This window comes from Neopelma chrysocephalum, unplaced genomic scaffold (assembly GCF_003984885.1).
Source record: "Neopelma chrysocephalum unplaced genomic scaffold, ASM398488v2 Primary Assembly neopelma1_189, whole genome shotgun sequence".
Lineage (NCBI taxonomy): Eukaryota > Metazoa > Chordata > Aves > Passeriformes > Pipridae > Neopelma > Neopelma chrysocephalum.
Window position 1 is genome coordinate 237,845 of NW_020897851.1, and position 15,732 is coordinate 253,576.

At 46.0% G+C, this 15,732-nt stretch overlaps 1 protein-coding gene across 12 annotated transcripts in view; it reads left to right on the top strand.

Moving 5' to 3' along the window:
- The window catches only part of ITPR1 (inositol 1,4,5-trisphosphate receptor type 1), a 162,903-nt gene that overhangs the window by 7,009 nt on the left and 140,162 nt on the right, over positions 1–15,732 (top strand). For 6 of the 12 annotated variants that reach the window (XM_027702638.1, XM_027702635.1, XM_027702636.1 and 3 more), the window contains exons 2-4: positions 7,419–7,526; positions 8,853–8,894; positions 11,196–11,266. In XM_027702638.1, the coding sequence (XP_027558439.1) occupies positions 7,435–7,526; positions 8,853–8,894; positions 11,196–11,266 (205 nt within the window). In that variant the 5' untranslated portion in view covers positions 7,419–7,434. The remainder of the gene's footprint in view (positions 1–7,418; positions 7,527–8,852; positions 8,895–11,195; positions 11,267–15,732) is intronic. The other 6 variants (XM_027702645.1, XM_027702646.1, XM_027702647.1 and 3 more) reach the window with 1 other exon arrangement.

The following is a 15,732-nucleotide window of genomic DNA, read 5'->3' on the forward strand; positions in this document are numbered from 1 at the left end:
TTCCCCCTGACAGTGCCTCTCTAATGGATTTTCCCTTTCCAGCTCCCTGCAGGTGCCTGTCACTAGGACCTGTCAGTTGTATTTGTTACCTCAGTCTTGGGCTGCTGTGTAAGATGCCGCTGTCAGTGTAACTTCTGTGCTTCTGACCTCAATTTTCCGGTTGCACTGGGCAAATAAAAAGATGCAGGTGCTCTTTCCGAGGAGAAGAGGACATTGTGTATGTTTGCTTTCCTGTGTTGAGGATTTATTGGGGTTAAAGTTAACAAAATGAGTTACTTTATCTGTTTCTCCCTTTTTCTTAAACTGCTGTTGGACCTATGAAATAGTAACTTCTGAATAACTTTATCACCGATGTGATAAAAAAACCTATTTATCTGTGAAGTGGCAAATAGTATGAATAGAACATAATTAACTTGGCCCTCATCCTGCTGTGTGGATTTCCACGCCTCTTCCAGCTCATTTCTGGAGGAAGGGGAAGCGTGTGCTTGATTAGCTGTGCAGGGAGACTGAGCTCCCTCCTGGGAGCACCGGGGCTGCTGGATGGGGATTCAGGAGACCTGGATTCAGATCTGGGCTCCCAGTCTGACCTGCTGCGTGTCCTTGAGAAAGTCACGGTGCTGTGCTGCTCCTCCTTCCCCTCTGCCACAGCTCCATCTTGCTCAGCCTGGGAAGGGGAGGGAAATCTGCTGCGTTTGGAGTGTCAGGAGGAAAATACTTGGTTTGAGAAGGTGCATTTTGTGCCCTTTAATCTAACGGTTCATCAGGTGCCATGTGTTGGCAGAGAGCAGCTCCTGGGCATGAAAGGTTGCAGTTAAATGGAAAACAAGATCCCGTGGTAGATAAACGTCCTGTGCTGATAGTTTGGGGTTTTTTTTAATGTTTAATCTCTGAAATGTAACTGCATGTGCATAAAACACGTGCTGAGCCCTCCCGGCATCCAACACCCTTCCTGAGCAGCCTCCTGCTGCAGGTGAGCCAGGGTGAGAATCCCAACCTTCAGCTCCATATCCCAGCACCCAAAATCCCTTGGATTTGCCTTTCCTGGCGCGTGCAAAGAGCTCCTTTTAGATTTGCTAAGTCAGAAGCTTTGCAGATGACGGAGGAGCTTCGTCCCTCAGCCCCAGCACTGTGACTGTTCACTGGATGAGCTTTTAAATAAAGCACTTCCTCCCTGCTTTGGCAGTTTTAATGGGATTCTTGGGAATCTTTCTCACAGCCCTCGGGGACGAAACCTTCCTTTTTTTTACTGAAATAAGAACTGGAAATATCAAGTCTGGGCTCAGATTTTCGAGTTAGCTGCACCTGTGAAAATAGATACAGAATGTTGGGTGGGTGTTATCCAAAAAAACATGGAATGTGAATTGGAAACGTTGGATTGAGTCTGTAGGGCCAAACTTTCAGCCAAGTAACCTTGTAAAGTGGGTTTACCAAACTGTATAAGCGTTGGACTTTCAGTTCAGTCCAGGGAGTCAGGGTTTGGTTGCATTTAAAAAATGTTATTTTGCTTGGCCTAATTTACAAATATTAAGGACCCAATTCCATTTATTTCAAACACAGACTTCTTTGGTCTTGGGGGTTCTCAGATCTGTTAGTTTTTGGATGATTCTTCACATGCTTATGCCATGAAGCAGTTCTCTGTGTTTGCTTCTTTGTTGTCTCTCTCTACCCTTAAACTCTGCTCTTGTTTCTGTCAAAAACTGAGGCAGAATTAAACTTTCACTGTGGAGTTTCCTGTCTGCAGTAATGAAGCCGAAGCACTTCAGTACAGTTTGAGATTTTATTGGTAACTAAACAACCAAGACAGTGAAAAAGACTTTGATGAAGTGTAGCTCCGGTCCCTGTACGTATAAAATTGCCAATCTCTATTTAATTGAGCACTAAAGCACAGTGAAAATATGCCAGCAGAGAACCGAGTGCATCATGGGACTGCAAGGCACAGCAAGGAGCTTTTTCTGCTCCAAACAAACATCATTAGAACCATCTTAAAAAGATTAAGTAATTTGTATCCCCGGTTGCTGGAAATCAAACCATCGGCACCGAGACAAATTCGCTCCCGTTTATTTTACAAATAGGATTTACAGTCATAAGGTAAAGAATTAAAATCCCACACAAAAGCAGGGCGTGTGAGACGTGAAATGGGGGAAAATAGCTTTGGGTGCTTTGAAAAGCCTTTCAGCAAACAATTGAGATGAGGAATAACGCAGTGCAGCAGCGTTGTCACAAACAGTCCCCGCGAGGAGGGACTTCAAACGGGGCCTTGAGTCTGCTCTTCAAGGAAAGCAAACTTCCAGTGTCACTCTGGAGCCTGTTTTTTCTCATTTAGCGTCAGGATCGAGATGAATGATGGGGCAAATTAGTGTGAAATGTTTACAAAGCAGTTGCATTTCCCATTCTGAGGTTTTTGAGAGAGCAGCTGTCTCATTAAGGTGTTTGATAGTTAACAGTCAGTTTGGTTTTTCCCATGTTTTCACTGGTAATTCTGCTGTAACTGCCACTGTGAAATGTGTTTTCATGACAAAAAGGATTGAGTTTCAGTGACTACACCAAACTGATACTGGCTTGTTCAAGGCCATCAGGCTGAGCTTGTGCTCTGCTTGTGCCCTAAAATAGTCCTGAGACCAGAGGGAGGGTCTTTGGGTTGGGACCTTTGGGTAGGGAAGGTGCTGGTGCTCAAGGGCTTGTACAAAGCCTCAGTTTGCATTTCAGAACTGGGTCTTTTCAGCCCCTTTTGCCATAGGGGAAACCAGCTTGCTTTGAGGACACACACACACAGGATAATCTATGGTGAGAAATAATCAGAACTGACCCCCAGAATTGTGGCACTTCGTGTTCAGTCAGAAGATCAAACTCGTGGTCTTGTGATGAAGGTTTGTGTTCACCAGAGCAGGAGGGGACAGGCAAGTCCTGAGACTCCTGAGGTGAACAGCAGGTTTTCCTGGGTTTAATTCACTGCCTGGATTTCACTAATGCATTTTCAGATCCAGTCCCATAGAGCCAAATGACTTGGAAATCAGTGTCTTGCAATTCCCAGGAAATTCAACAGATTTCTGTATTTATTTATTTATTTATTTATTTAGGTAGCTTCCTAAACAGAGACTTCATTTTATTTTCCTGTGCAGATAAACTGGATATAAACATATCTAAAGACACGGTAATTTTTTTATAGACATGAGGCAATCATCACCAACATAATTATAAAAATTTGGGCTTTCAAGGCATGAAAAAATACTACAGAATGTGTTCATCCCTCAGGTATTTTTTGATGTCTGTGGGTAGTTATAGTATACTTCTCAGTGTACAGTCCACTTTTAGTTTAGGTTTCTTTTGAAAAGTTCAGTCAGTCTTTCTGTCTGTCAAAATTAGACCCTAAAGCTTAGTGGGAGAAGAACATTATTTTAAAAACTAGTGTTGCTGCTGTCGATGTTGCTGCCACCTGAGTTCAGCTGCTTGGAAAGACCTAATTTATACTAGATATTGCCATGCTTATCAGTGCTTCATCTTGGATTTGTTTTAAGTGAGTTTACCTAGAAGGAATCTTGTTTTCCCTCAGTGTTAAGGAGAAAAGGAGGACAATGCTCCATGGGCTGGAGCTGGAGGGGTTTCTTGCAGGACTCCCCTCTTGCAAGGGTGTGAGAGTGGCATTAAAAGTGGGATTGTGCAGGGAATAACTGCAACTGTTCCTTTAGGGCCGTCCCCTCCTCTGGTTTCAGTCAATTGCTCCTGGCACGGGCATATCTAAAATAAATAAACTGTGGGGTAATGGTTGTATTTGTCTGTGCAGCACAATTGCTTTATGAGCAGTGATTGTTCTGTACCCACGAGAGCCAGGGACGGGGAGGGCTGAGAATCCTCCTGCCCTGGGTACCCAGGGGCTGCTTGGGGTCATCTCCCATCTCTGGCTGGGGCAGTGAGGAGGGAAGTGTCCCCCTGGGACACACAGGGATGCTCTGGCTGACGTGTCCAGGAGGAAACCTGCTCTCTGAGTCCCTGTGTTCCAAATTTGGGGTGAGCGTGCCAAGGCTGACAGATTTTCACTGCCTCAACCTCTGGCTTCTCCAGCTGAGGAGAATAATCAGAAATGAACCCCACAGAGGTCTGATCTGGGCAGGATTAGTGTGGTCTGCTGTTGTTGATACACCACTTCTTTTAAAAGGTTTTTAAACTGGGTATTTGGAAACCGTGCTCTTGAAAACCTTTGTCTCACGTTTCCTGGTTGTCCTTGTCAGAGGTGGAAAACACTCAGTTTGTGGTGGCTCTGATCATTTAGTGTTTAATGCAAATAACTGGCCTGATTTTGTGAGGTGTCACAAGTCCCTTCTGAGGAGGCTAAAACCAGCTTTGAAGATAAATCAGGGTAGAAATTATTCTCTTTCCTTGCAGCCTCTTGCATGTGGGGAGGCCCGTTGGGTCACTGAGTCCCTCACTCCATCTGCCAGTGCAGCATGTTCCTGAGCACCAGCCAACCTCAGAAGCAGCAGGTTTGAAGATAAATGTTGAGGGGACTGACTTTTGCCATTCAGTTATTGAAGAATAGATAATAGACAGTGTTGGTTTTGACTGTGGGTAACCCTTAGGATAAGTCAGTGTTTTATAAAGAGCTCACCCCACTGGGAATTGGCTCGTGCTTCCCGAGGTGGTGGAGCTCCATCCGAGCAGCTCCTGGCGTGCTGGAGATGACATCACGTTGATGGGTGTTAGAACAGGATTCAAAAATACAAGAAAAGTGGGAGTGAGGACTTAACGTGGTAAATAATCCGTGCTTAAGCCTCCAAAAATAAGGTTACTCTTGCCTTTGTAAGGCTTAACTCCAGCCAGGCTGCTGACCAGCAGGGAGCTGGTCCTGTTTGGGAGCAGGAGGGTCTGGGCTTCCAGTTTGCACCCTGAGGTGCTCAGAAGCAGAATCCAACTCTGGAGGGAGCTGAACTCACTTTGCAAGCTCGCCCAGAAAATTCTGAAAAGGATCTGGTGAAGAGCCCAGCAATGAAATTCAGTCATATCTGAACTCCTGCCAGGCTTAACACGACCTTTCTCTTCTCCAGAACTGTATATGATGGTTAGAGGTGAAGCTGCTGAAGATTTTATTAGTGGAAATGTCAGTGAATTGCAAAAGAGCTTATTTTAGGGGTTTGCACTGTCGTGGTTTGTCACGGTACAATATTGTGGTGTGTTGGGATCTTCCTCACTGAAGAAAATAGAAGGAAATCGAGGCTGGATCCTGGAAAGTGATGCAGGAATTTGCTTGTCCATCCCTGGGCCTGGGTTTGGTCAATGGGCTGAGATTATTTATTTTTGCCAAGAAAAAAATCTCGAATGGAAGTCAATAATTTTGACCTCCATGTTCCCTTGGGAGCAGCTGTGGTGAACATCTGCCTCTTGCAAAGGGAAGAGTAAATCCCCCTCACACCCTGAGCAGGAGACCTTAATGCCCTTGGAGGAAGGGGTCATTTGGAAGTATCTGCATTTCTTGTTGACTTAACACCTTTTTGCTTCGGGCTGTATTAATTCAGGGCTTAATTTTGAGGGAAAACAAGTTGTTTTTTTTTTAGTCTGAAGTTGGTAGTTACCATCCAAGTCAGGAAATGCAGAGCTGTATTTCTGGTGCTGCTAATTCAGTCCCTCTGCATATTTGTGTATGTTTTGTGGCATACATCTTAAAATAGGTAGTGATGTTTTTCTGTCCACTTATCAAGATAGGATGGGAACAGACTGTGTGACATGCAGAGGCTGAAGGACTTGGCATTAAACAGGTAACCTGGAGCCAAATGTTTGCTTGTGTGTGCAGATTCCAGAGGGGCTGAGACCCCTTTACCTGCATATCAGCTTGGCCTGTTATCTCCTGGTTTCCCTCATTTTGTTTTTAATTGTACAAATGACACAGATTTACAGGCATGGGAATGTCTACAATGTGCTTTGACTTAGTAATTAATGGAAATTGTTGTTATTCCCACCAGCACCCACGCTCTGGGGGTGAGGAGGGAGAGCTGGTTGGAGCTTTTCAGAGAAAAATTGTAATTTCAGGTTTTTGTTGCCCTTTCCCAGCTGCATTATCAGCATCACCTTTTAGATCTCCCTGACTCTGTCCTTGCTGAGCTCCAGCCTTGCTTAGCAAACTGATCCTTACACTTTGGGTAAGCAAGATGATGCTCAGTGAAAGGGAATATTTCTCCCAGTGCAAAGTCAGGGCTGTGCTCTGTAATAAGCAGAACTTCCTGCTGCTCAGTTCTCCTGGTCACAGACCGTTTAAAGGTGTGATGTCTGAGAGGGTGGAAGTGCTTTCAGTTATTTTTCCCTCAATTCTGGCAGTGTTGGCTGTGGAGCAGGTCACAGCCTGGGAGGAGGAGCAGCTTGGAAGAGCCTCGTCGCTCCTGCTGTTTGAGGCCTCAGACACAGGATATTTCGGTGTTTTGAACTGGGAGATCAAAAAGCAGGGCTTTGGGAGCATCTCCTGGAAACCAGAAAAATCGGGCTTGGAAAAAGATGTCTTTGAAGGTTTCTTCAGTTGGGTTTTCTCTCCGGGCTCGTGTTGTTTGTCTCTCTCCTGCTGTGACAGAGCCAAACTTGCTTTGCTATATTTATTGAAATGACAGGTGGGTTCTGTGTCATTCTGGCCAGGATTTGGGGTTTTAGAGAAAATAAACTTCTTAATACAGTGGGAGTTGACAACACTCAGTGTCTGTCTCCTCAGTGTTACATTTAGGCCAGCTATTTTAAACCCAGGATTGAAGTATTGCTGATTTCACGGGGATTTGTCTGCCTAATAGAGTATTTGACTCAGAAAAATCTTAATCTTTCTGTTTTTCCATGCAAAATCCGTTGTCAGGCTTATTCAGTGGGTCTTCACCTAATTCTGTCTTGGGGCCTGCAGGTGTGAGCAGCGGGCTGCTGGTGTTGGTTGTGTCAAAATATTGACATGACCGAAAAATACCGACAGGAATCACGTCAATATTTTACATCCCCTTTCCCAGGAGCACCATTCCAGCACGGGAGAGCCTTTAAAATGTGCTTGGACCTGCCTTTGATTCTGGCAAAGAAATGTGTTGTGATTTAGACACAAATAACAAGCAGTGGCATCCCACTCTTCCCTCCCTTTCCTGCCACTGGAGGCATGGAATGGGTTGGTTCACCTGGACTGAAATCACTGAGCATCCTTTGGGATGGAAGTGGCTGCCTGTAAAACATTCCCAAATGGAATGGGATGCCAGTAGCTGCTTGTTTTTTTTTCCCTTGTTTGTTTTTCCAAGCAGGCACTGTGCCGTGCTGGGATTTCTTTGATACCTGAAATTCCAGTGCAAGAACTCGTTCAGTTTTTCAAACCAATGCACGATCAGAAGTGAAGGGTCCTGTTGTTGTAACCTCTGGTTCCACCAAGAAATTCTGCCTTATTAATCTTGTGCTTTATCCTCTCTCCTCCCTTCCAGGGGCAGTAAGCCAGAGATGACTGACAAGATGTCGAGCTTCCTTCATATTGGAGATATTTGTTCTCTCTATGCAGAGGGCTCAACAAATGGATTTATTAGCACTTTGGGGTAAGAACAGCTGTTCTCTTGTACTAAAAGCACCGTAAGAAGGACTAGTAGAGCTCAGCCAGCTCTCCTGAGCCTGATCCCAGGGAATACTGGGTAAAGCAAAGTAGCTTTATGTATGGATTTGGCCCTGCATTTAAAGATGGCCTAAAGTTACCATGGCAGGGTGGATGGGAGGCTGGAGAGCGTATCAGTGGCTGTGGTGTGGTTTGGATGTCCTTGGTGGGGAGGAAGGACCTTGTCAGGTGAAGGTGTGGGTAGAGGGAGTGGATGCAATGAAATGATTTTCGTGGTGTTGTCTGTCCCGTGTCCATCCGTGTGTCCCGTCCTGTCCCTCCCTGCCCCTTGCCCCAGTCAGGGATGAACAGACCCCAGTGCAATCTGCTGACTGGAAAAGAGACTGTAGCATAGGCCATGTAAGTAGTTTAAATATATATATAAAAAAGAACCCCCAAGCCAAATAGTTTATATACCACTAACTCATCACTGTGACTAGTTTTGTCTTAAAATTGAGGTTTAATTTGAGGTTTAATTGTTCTTCTCCAGTGAAAGGAGAACATGTTTTGACCCTTCTGTTTGCCCAAGGCAGTGGCAGAGCCCTGGAGCTGTGGTGGGAGCTGTGCTGTGCCAGCTCCTGCTTCCCACGGAGCTCCTCCGTGCTTCCTTCCCGAAGACACTGAGCACAGGGGCTCTGGAGAGAGTTCCTCTGGAGCAGTGGGAAGTGCCTGCTCCTCCAGTGATCAGAAAAGCAGCCTTTCACCTGGGAAAAGGAAGAGTTGGCAGAGCAAAGCCACGGAACTGGAAGGCAGCTCTGAGGAGGGACAGGGGGTGTTTTATCCTGCTGAGGAGAAATCTCTCCAAAGGCAGAGACCTCACAGGGGGCCGGGTGAGGAGCTCCAGGAGCACATCTGCCACCTTCTCCCAAAGCCAGGAGCGATCAGAGGGAGGGAATAGCCTGCATGCCACGTGGCTGTGGGACCTCAGTGCTGAAGGAGCAGCCAGGAGGCACCAGGCAGGTGGCTGTGGGGACTGGGCACACACACAACGTGCTCTTTCTCATTTCCAGTAGCCATAAGGGCCTCAGGGTGGGTACAGTGACAGCGAATTTTTTTGATGCCCACTGTCCAGATGCATCTGATAAATGGAGCTCCCAAGCAGGGTACAAAGACAGCATCCTGGTAAGTGTCTCGGCAGGAAACCACGGGCTGGAATCTCATCTGAGTGACTCCGAACTAACTTGTAGGTTTAGTCCTCTAGCTATTAGGATTCTGGAAAATAAGGGGGCAGAGAAGGAAGCAGACACTGAAGATGCACCATGATCTATTATAGGAAAGAGAAGAAAATATGGGATGCTGCCAGAAAGGAGAGAAGGTATGATAAAAGCAAGGGGTGTAGTAAGTAGGGTCGGTCGAATAGTATTTGGCGAAAATGTATTTGACAGATTTCCCAGGCCCTGGTCAAATATGCCACGTGCACTCTGCAGTACTCCATCAGTGACTGGCCAAATACTATCTGCTGAACACTGGCAACATGAACTCTGGGGGACATTTGGCTCTTTTCTTTCTCCCCAGTCCTGAAGTTTGGCAGTAACTAATCCCCGGGCGAGTAGAAAAGCCGCGCTGTTGTGTCGGATCCCACCCGGTGCATGATGACCAGTTTGCAGTGGCTGTGGCTTTGATGGCATTGCTGAGCAGATATTTTTCACCATGGGTGGTCCTTCTGGACATCACAGGCCCCTGAGCACGTGTGTTTTCTAGGCTTGATGGGACGTTCTCATGGCAGGCCCAAAGACCCCCCAGTGTTCCCAAGCCTCCTCTCTGATTTGGTTAGTGCTGTTTTAAGGTAACTGCATTATATAATGGCCACATATCTTCTGAGCCTAATTTAAGCCAGAAATCCTAATTGCTATGTGAAACATGAAATGCATTATCATCTTAATAAGCCTTCATAATCTAATTAGTTTTGTCCCATATTTAATTTAGTCTTTGTCCTGGAGAAAATTAAAGCAGCAAAGGAAAGATTTGGTGTAATTGTCCTTTAGCCCATGTGGAGTTTTGACAGTCTGATGTCATAACAATGTGTAATGACTTGTTCATGTGGTTCCTGAAGGTTGAGGAGCAGATACCACTACACATTCTAATGCTGTGCTAAATCTCTGAAGAGTGTTCCTAATTAATATTCCTATGACATGACTGTTGCTTAATCAGGACTTTACTCTTGCTGTTTCCCAAATTCAGTGCTGTCATCACGATGATTACTGGGGTACAATAGATCCTCTGCCGTGTTTCTCACCCTGGAAAATTTTTCTCTTGGTAGTTTGGGAAGTTCCTCTTCACTTCCAATTAAATCTCAGATGAGAGGGGTGTATTGCACTAAGATGATCTCTTGTGTGGGATGATCAGAGTAACCCATTTGATACTTTTTGGCCCTTTGTTCACAAGAAGCAGGTGCTTCAGCTCAAATATTAATACCATTCATGCTGGAGCACCTCTGTGTACACATAATCCTGAATAGGGAGAAAATCCATGGGGAAAAAGCAATTTACTCTGAATGTTTTGCATATGCAAATTTTAAGATGCACAGAACTGTTGAGTCCACTTAGTGTCTCTGATCTCTGAATTTTCATGCACTTGGTTGTTTTCTATAATTGTTGTCTCAAGATGCTCCCTGCATGTGACCAGCCCCTGCAAGGAACAACTCTCATATTCTAGGTCTCAGTCTCTCTCAAGTTGATTCTGCATGGGAATGGACCTCTCAAACCTTTTGACCTTGGGGTTTTACTTTCTACTTCTGTGTAGAAGCCTCTTTGACAGATTGTTTTTTCGGGGCCAAATTGAGTCACTAAGGATCAAATCCAACCATGAAATGTTTGGTTACAGCTGCAATTTCACAATTTGGAAGCTAAAAGTGCAGTTCCACCTCGATCCAAAGTGTGCTGGGGGCAGAGCAGTGGGAGCAGGTGCCTCTTAACTATTCCCTTCCTTCTGTGGGGTTTAATTGGCCCTCTGGGGTTTTTGCAGGTGTGTATTCACACAAAGCTCGGTCCTGGCATTCCCTGTTGGAATCTCTTGGCCTCACTTGTCCAGCTCCCCTCCTTCCTGGTAGAACAGGAGGAGGTTGGCTCGAGCCCTTGGCTCACCTTGTGTTTGCCTGGGGAGCAGGAGGGTCTGTCTGTGCCTTCCTTTCTCTCAGGAGTCAAATTTTACCATGGCAGTGACTGCTCCTGCCATTTTTTAATACTTGAGGGGCCACAGGGTCGGTGTCCAGTTTGCATAGTTGTCATATTTTGCTGTTCTCTACCCATATAAACACATTTTGAGCGTGACTCAAATCTGTCCAAGAGGCAGTGGCTGTTCTAAGGGTGTCTGTCACCTCCCTAGAATATGGGCTGTTCTGTCTGCACCTCCAGGAGGGGCCATAAAGATGATGCAGAACACAGGAGCAATGACTTATTTATTGTCCCACCTACCAGGAGCATAGCTCTGGGCAACAGTACAAATTAGCTGCATGCTTCTGACCAAGATCTGGCATAAGATGGCATTTGGGGAATGTCTTCTGCTCAAGTGGCCACTCGGATGAAATATTGCAAGTGAACCACTTCGGTTTTGCTAACGAGGACGTGGGGAACTGCCAGGGGGATAAAATCTCACTTTGCTGCTCATTTCTTTGCAGCCTTGTGGATGATCGGTGTGTTGTGCAGCCAGAGGCAGGTGATCTTAACAACCCACCCAAAAAATTCCGAGGTAAGTCGGTTGGACAGCTCGTTACCCTGGTTAGAAACAATCCTTCACTTTGTGCAGCCGCGTGGAAACGATTTCTGACCTCTCTGCTTTCTGTAGCATATTTCAGTGTCGTCTTCTTCCACGAAGGACAACTCATGGGGGGGGAAAAAAATACCCATGTGTGAATGTCTGTTGTGGTTTAACCTGAGCTGGCAACTCAGCCCCACCCCGGTGGGAATGGGAGAGGAGAAGTGAGAAACTCGTGGGTTGAGGTGCAGACAGTTTAATGGGTAAAGCAAGAGCTGCACACACGAGCAGAGCAAACTGGGGAATCTCTCCTCACTTCCCATGGGCAGGCAGGTGTTTGGCCATATCCAGGAACTGAAAAGAAGGCTTGGTGAGGGGATGGAGATGGGGCTGGCAGTTGAGGCTGCCTTTCAGGTCTGTCCAAACTTAGAGGATCCCTGGAAATTTCCTTTTCTTTTTCTCCATTCTGTCCCGTGCTTTTCGATTACCCAGAACCAAACCTGTCCCAGAGGAGAGGAAAATGAAAAGGAGCAAATGTTTGCAACAACTATTGTTGTCTGACCTAACTGGATATTAACCACCTTAGGCTTTGCTTTCACTGTGCCAGGAAACTTCTGCTCAGTGATAAGAAATGAGTGCCTGCTGCTCTGCACAGCTTGGCAAGGCCTGGCTTGTTTAGGAAAAGTCTCAGACAGGAAGAGAAAAGCACTAACTGGGATTTTGTTTGCAGAGACCTTGGAATTATTTTTCCTTTTTTTTTTTTTTCACCCCTTGGATGCATCTTTTACCCAAAGGATAACTCAGCCAAATAGTCTGAAATGTTGGGCTGGATTTTGTTGTTGTTTCAGATGTAGCAGCAACTGTGTGTCCTGTTTCTTTGGATGAATCTTGTTCCCTTGGTTATGCTTTGCTTTTACCAGGGTCTCAGAATCACCAGGATTCTGTTCAGGTGTGGCCAGAACTGCAGGTGATTGCCCTTGAAAATCATGTACCTTCTGTGCTGCTTGTTCTGCTTTGCTGTTCTTTAAGTGCTTTTGGGTTGGTTTTTTTTTGCCATGACATGAAGATGTCTCATATAATGAAACTCTTTTAAAATATTGCTGCAGTCTGTGAGTTCTTTTTGGGTTTTTTTTCCCTCCCTTTTTCCTGGAAAACTAAAGAGCTGATAATTCAAATGCTAAAGAGGCAACCTGGGGAAGTTTCAGTATTCAGTGTTAAGCTCTCTAGAAAAGAGAACAATGTTGTTATGTGAACCAGGGCCTTGACTCGAGGCATTTCTTAATGTTAAAATCACAGGAAAGAATAAAACCAGGTTTGACTGAGACTGCTGAGTGTAGATGGAGGTGGAGGGAGAGAGAAAAGAATGAAAAAAGGCACAGTTTAGGAACTGCAAGTACAGAGAGACGTTTGTCTGACATAAAACATTGTGGTTAGACATTGTAAATGTTCTCATATTACTTATAATTTATACAGGGAGGAAGAATGGTGTGAACCTTTTCCAACCTTTGTAGTTGCTTCAGTAAAGCTTTCATGGGGAAGTTTATGCTTAATGGTAAATGGCAACAAAAGTCATAAAATTTTAGCAGGCCTTTCTGTTATTTATACACACACTTTGCAAGTGTAGTCTGAGATAAAATGCTTCCTACGATAAGTATGTTCAGAAGAGGTAATAATGAAGTTTATCACACCAGAAATGGATAATACCCCTGTTCTGTGGTGAAGCAAAGGCCCCCAGAGGCTGGTCTGGGGTTGCACTGGGGGTTCCTGGCAAGGTCAGGACCCACAACTGTGTCCCTGCAATCTCAGTCGGGGATTTATGACCCCTTACAAAAACCCCCTCCCTTGCACAGGGAACTCGAGGCCTCCCCAAGGGGACACTTATCCAGGCAGCAACATTTACATCTGGGATATAAAGCAGCAGTGGGAAAATGGGATGCAGTTGTCCCAGTGTTTAGTTTTGTGCCAGGGACAGCAGGGCAGTGGCACGAGGTGGGACAGCCTGGGCTGGGAACTGGTGGGCAAATGTTGTTTTATCCTGTAAACTTTAACATGGTGCCCAGGGGTGTTCATATATTGTCTGGAAGGGGTAGATTTAGATGGGATATTGGGAAGGAATCCTTCCCTGTGAGGGTGGGGAGGCCCTGGCACAGGGTGCCCAGAGAAGCTGTGGCTGCCCCTGGATCCCTGGAAGTGTCCAAGGCCAGGTTGGACGGGGCTTGGAGCAACCTGGGCTGGTGGAAGGTGTCCCTGCCCATGGCAGGGGGTGGCACTGGATGGGCTTTGAGGTCCCTTCCAACCCAAACCATTGTGGGACTCATACAAGTCCCCCCTGCTGATGCATTGCTGCAACTGGAAGTAATGTTTAAAAATCTCATTAGAGCAAGAACAAAAAGAATCAAGTGGGAGTGACCTGCAATGTGCCTTCACAGAGGACTGGAAAAACACTGCTGTGAATTTATACCTGGTTTATGTCTCTGTGTGACTCCCCTTTCACAGCACCTGTGCTGTTGGGTGTCCAGGTCAGTCCCATCTGACCTCTGGCCAGGCTTGGGAATCTTCCCTTGTGTGGTGATTTTCAGAAAAGTCATTCTGAGCTTCTCAGAGCAGATCTGTCTTCTGTGGGCAGATGTAAAAGAGCTGTAAATATAAATTTCATGCTTAATCGAAGCGATGAGAGATCTCTGGAAGGAAGATTGACTGCTCAGATATGCAGACATGACTCCAAGAAAATTCAGTGTGAAACCAAACCTATCTTATCCAGTGGCAGGAGGAATCCATCCAGCTTTTTTTTCTCAGCCAGAGGTGTTTCGGGTTTTAAAAAATGGTGTTGCCTAGGCTACACTTAATCACCTGCATCTCCAGGCAGCAGCAAGGCCCAGGTCTAGAGGGTGGTGGTTTTCCTTTCCATTTTAGACCCTTGAATGAGAGCAGAGCTGCTGTGCATGAAGTGGTGGGGTGTGTGCACCATCCCTCTGCCTGGAGAGAGCCTCTCCTGGGAGGAGGGTTTGCCAGGAATGCTAAAATATGAGTATATTCTGTCACCAAACACTGATAACCTGCTCAGGGTGTGAAAACAGTCCCTGCCTGGGGAGTGTGTTCCTAAAAGCAGCCATTTCCCAGCTGAAACGGAGGAGGGCTTTTTGTAGTAAGTCTCTGCTTGAAAAAAATGTTGGCTTGGAGTTGTCCTGGGGAAAATGCAGCGAGGGGAGTGCTGGGTGGAACAGGCTGATGTGCAGCAGCACGGACAGAGTCAGGGATGGGAGGGATGGGAACATCCAGGCTGCTGGGAGGGGAGGCAGAGAGGTGTCCTGAGGACACCAGGGCCTGCTTTGTTGGCAGAAGAGGCTGACAGAGGGATCTGGTGCTGGTGGAGCCCTGAAGGGGGTGAAGTGCAAGAGAGAAAATGGTCAGGTGAGGTTTGGAGTAAAAGTGTAGACGGGATGTTAGAAAATAAATAAAAATTCAAGAGGTGTATTAGATGGAAAAAAGTGAAGTGCTGGAGATGAAAACTCCAAAGGAAGGTGTTGGTCCAGCACCCTCAAGTTCCTGTGAGTACCTGCAGTTATTTCACATATTAAATGCTGTGGTGCCTCTCAGTCCTTAAAATATCCCTTTGACCACTTGAAGGTATGAAGGCTGAGTTTTTCTTTCTTCACCCCGTCCCAATCAGGATTACAGAGCACCTGAGGTTGGACAGTAATTATGGTCTGTGAGATTTCAATAGTGTTTTTTATTTTGGCTTTCTGAATCCACTTTAAAAACGGTGTTTTGGGTGTGTTTGGTGCTTTTCAAGTGTTGTGTTTCTCCAGCCCTTCGTACTTTCAGCTCCAGCTGATTCAAAAGCCCTCTAAAACTGCCTTGCAAAACGTGAAGGCTGCAGAGTTACTTTTATTAGGGTGTTTCTTTTTAAAAACGTTAATATGAAAACTCTTGCGAAAGAGGTTTGGTTTTTTTTTTCCTTAACTGTTCTAAATGTGTACAGATGAGATTCCTGGAAGAAATCCCACTTGTACGAGCCTCCAAAAAAAGAAAGAGTGTGACAGTTCCTTAGTTATCTGCACTTCTGTGAGCAGAAAAGGCGTTTTATGTTTTGTGTGAGGCTGGAACCGCTGCTCTGGTTGCTGCCTTGGAGTGTGACTGGGTGTGAAGGGTGGCTGGGGATGAATTTCCTTTGAACTGGCGTGGATTGGTGTGGAAAGAGCCAACTGGAGCTGACCCTCAGCTCGGCTAAAACCCCACTTCTCACTAGAAATCATTCCTGCCTAAATGCAGGGAGACAGATCCGTGTTCCAGAATCAAACTGTGACCTGGGGAAGGTGCAGCAGGGCCCGAGGTGGGTGGGTTTGTGCCCCAACTGCTGTTCCTGATCTCCATCAGTTGGTTTGTGCCCCAGCTGCTGTTCTGGGCTCCATCAGTTGGTTTGTGCCCCAGCTGCTGTTCTGGGCTCCATCAGTTGGTTT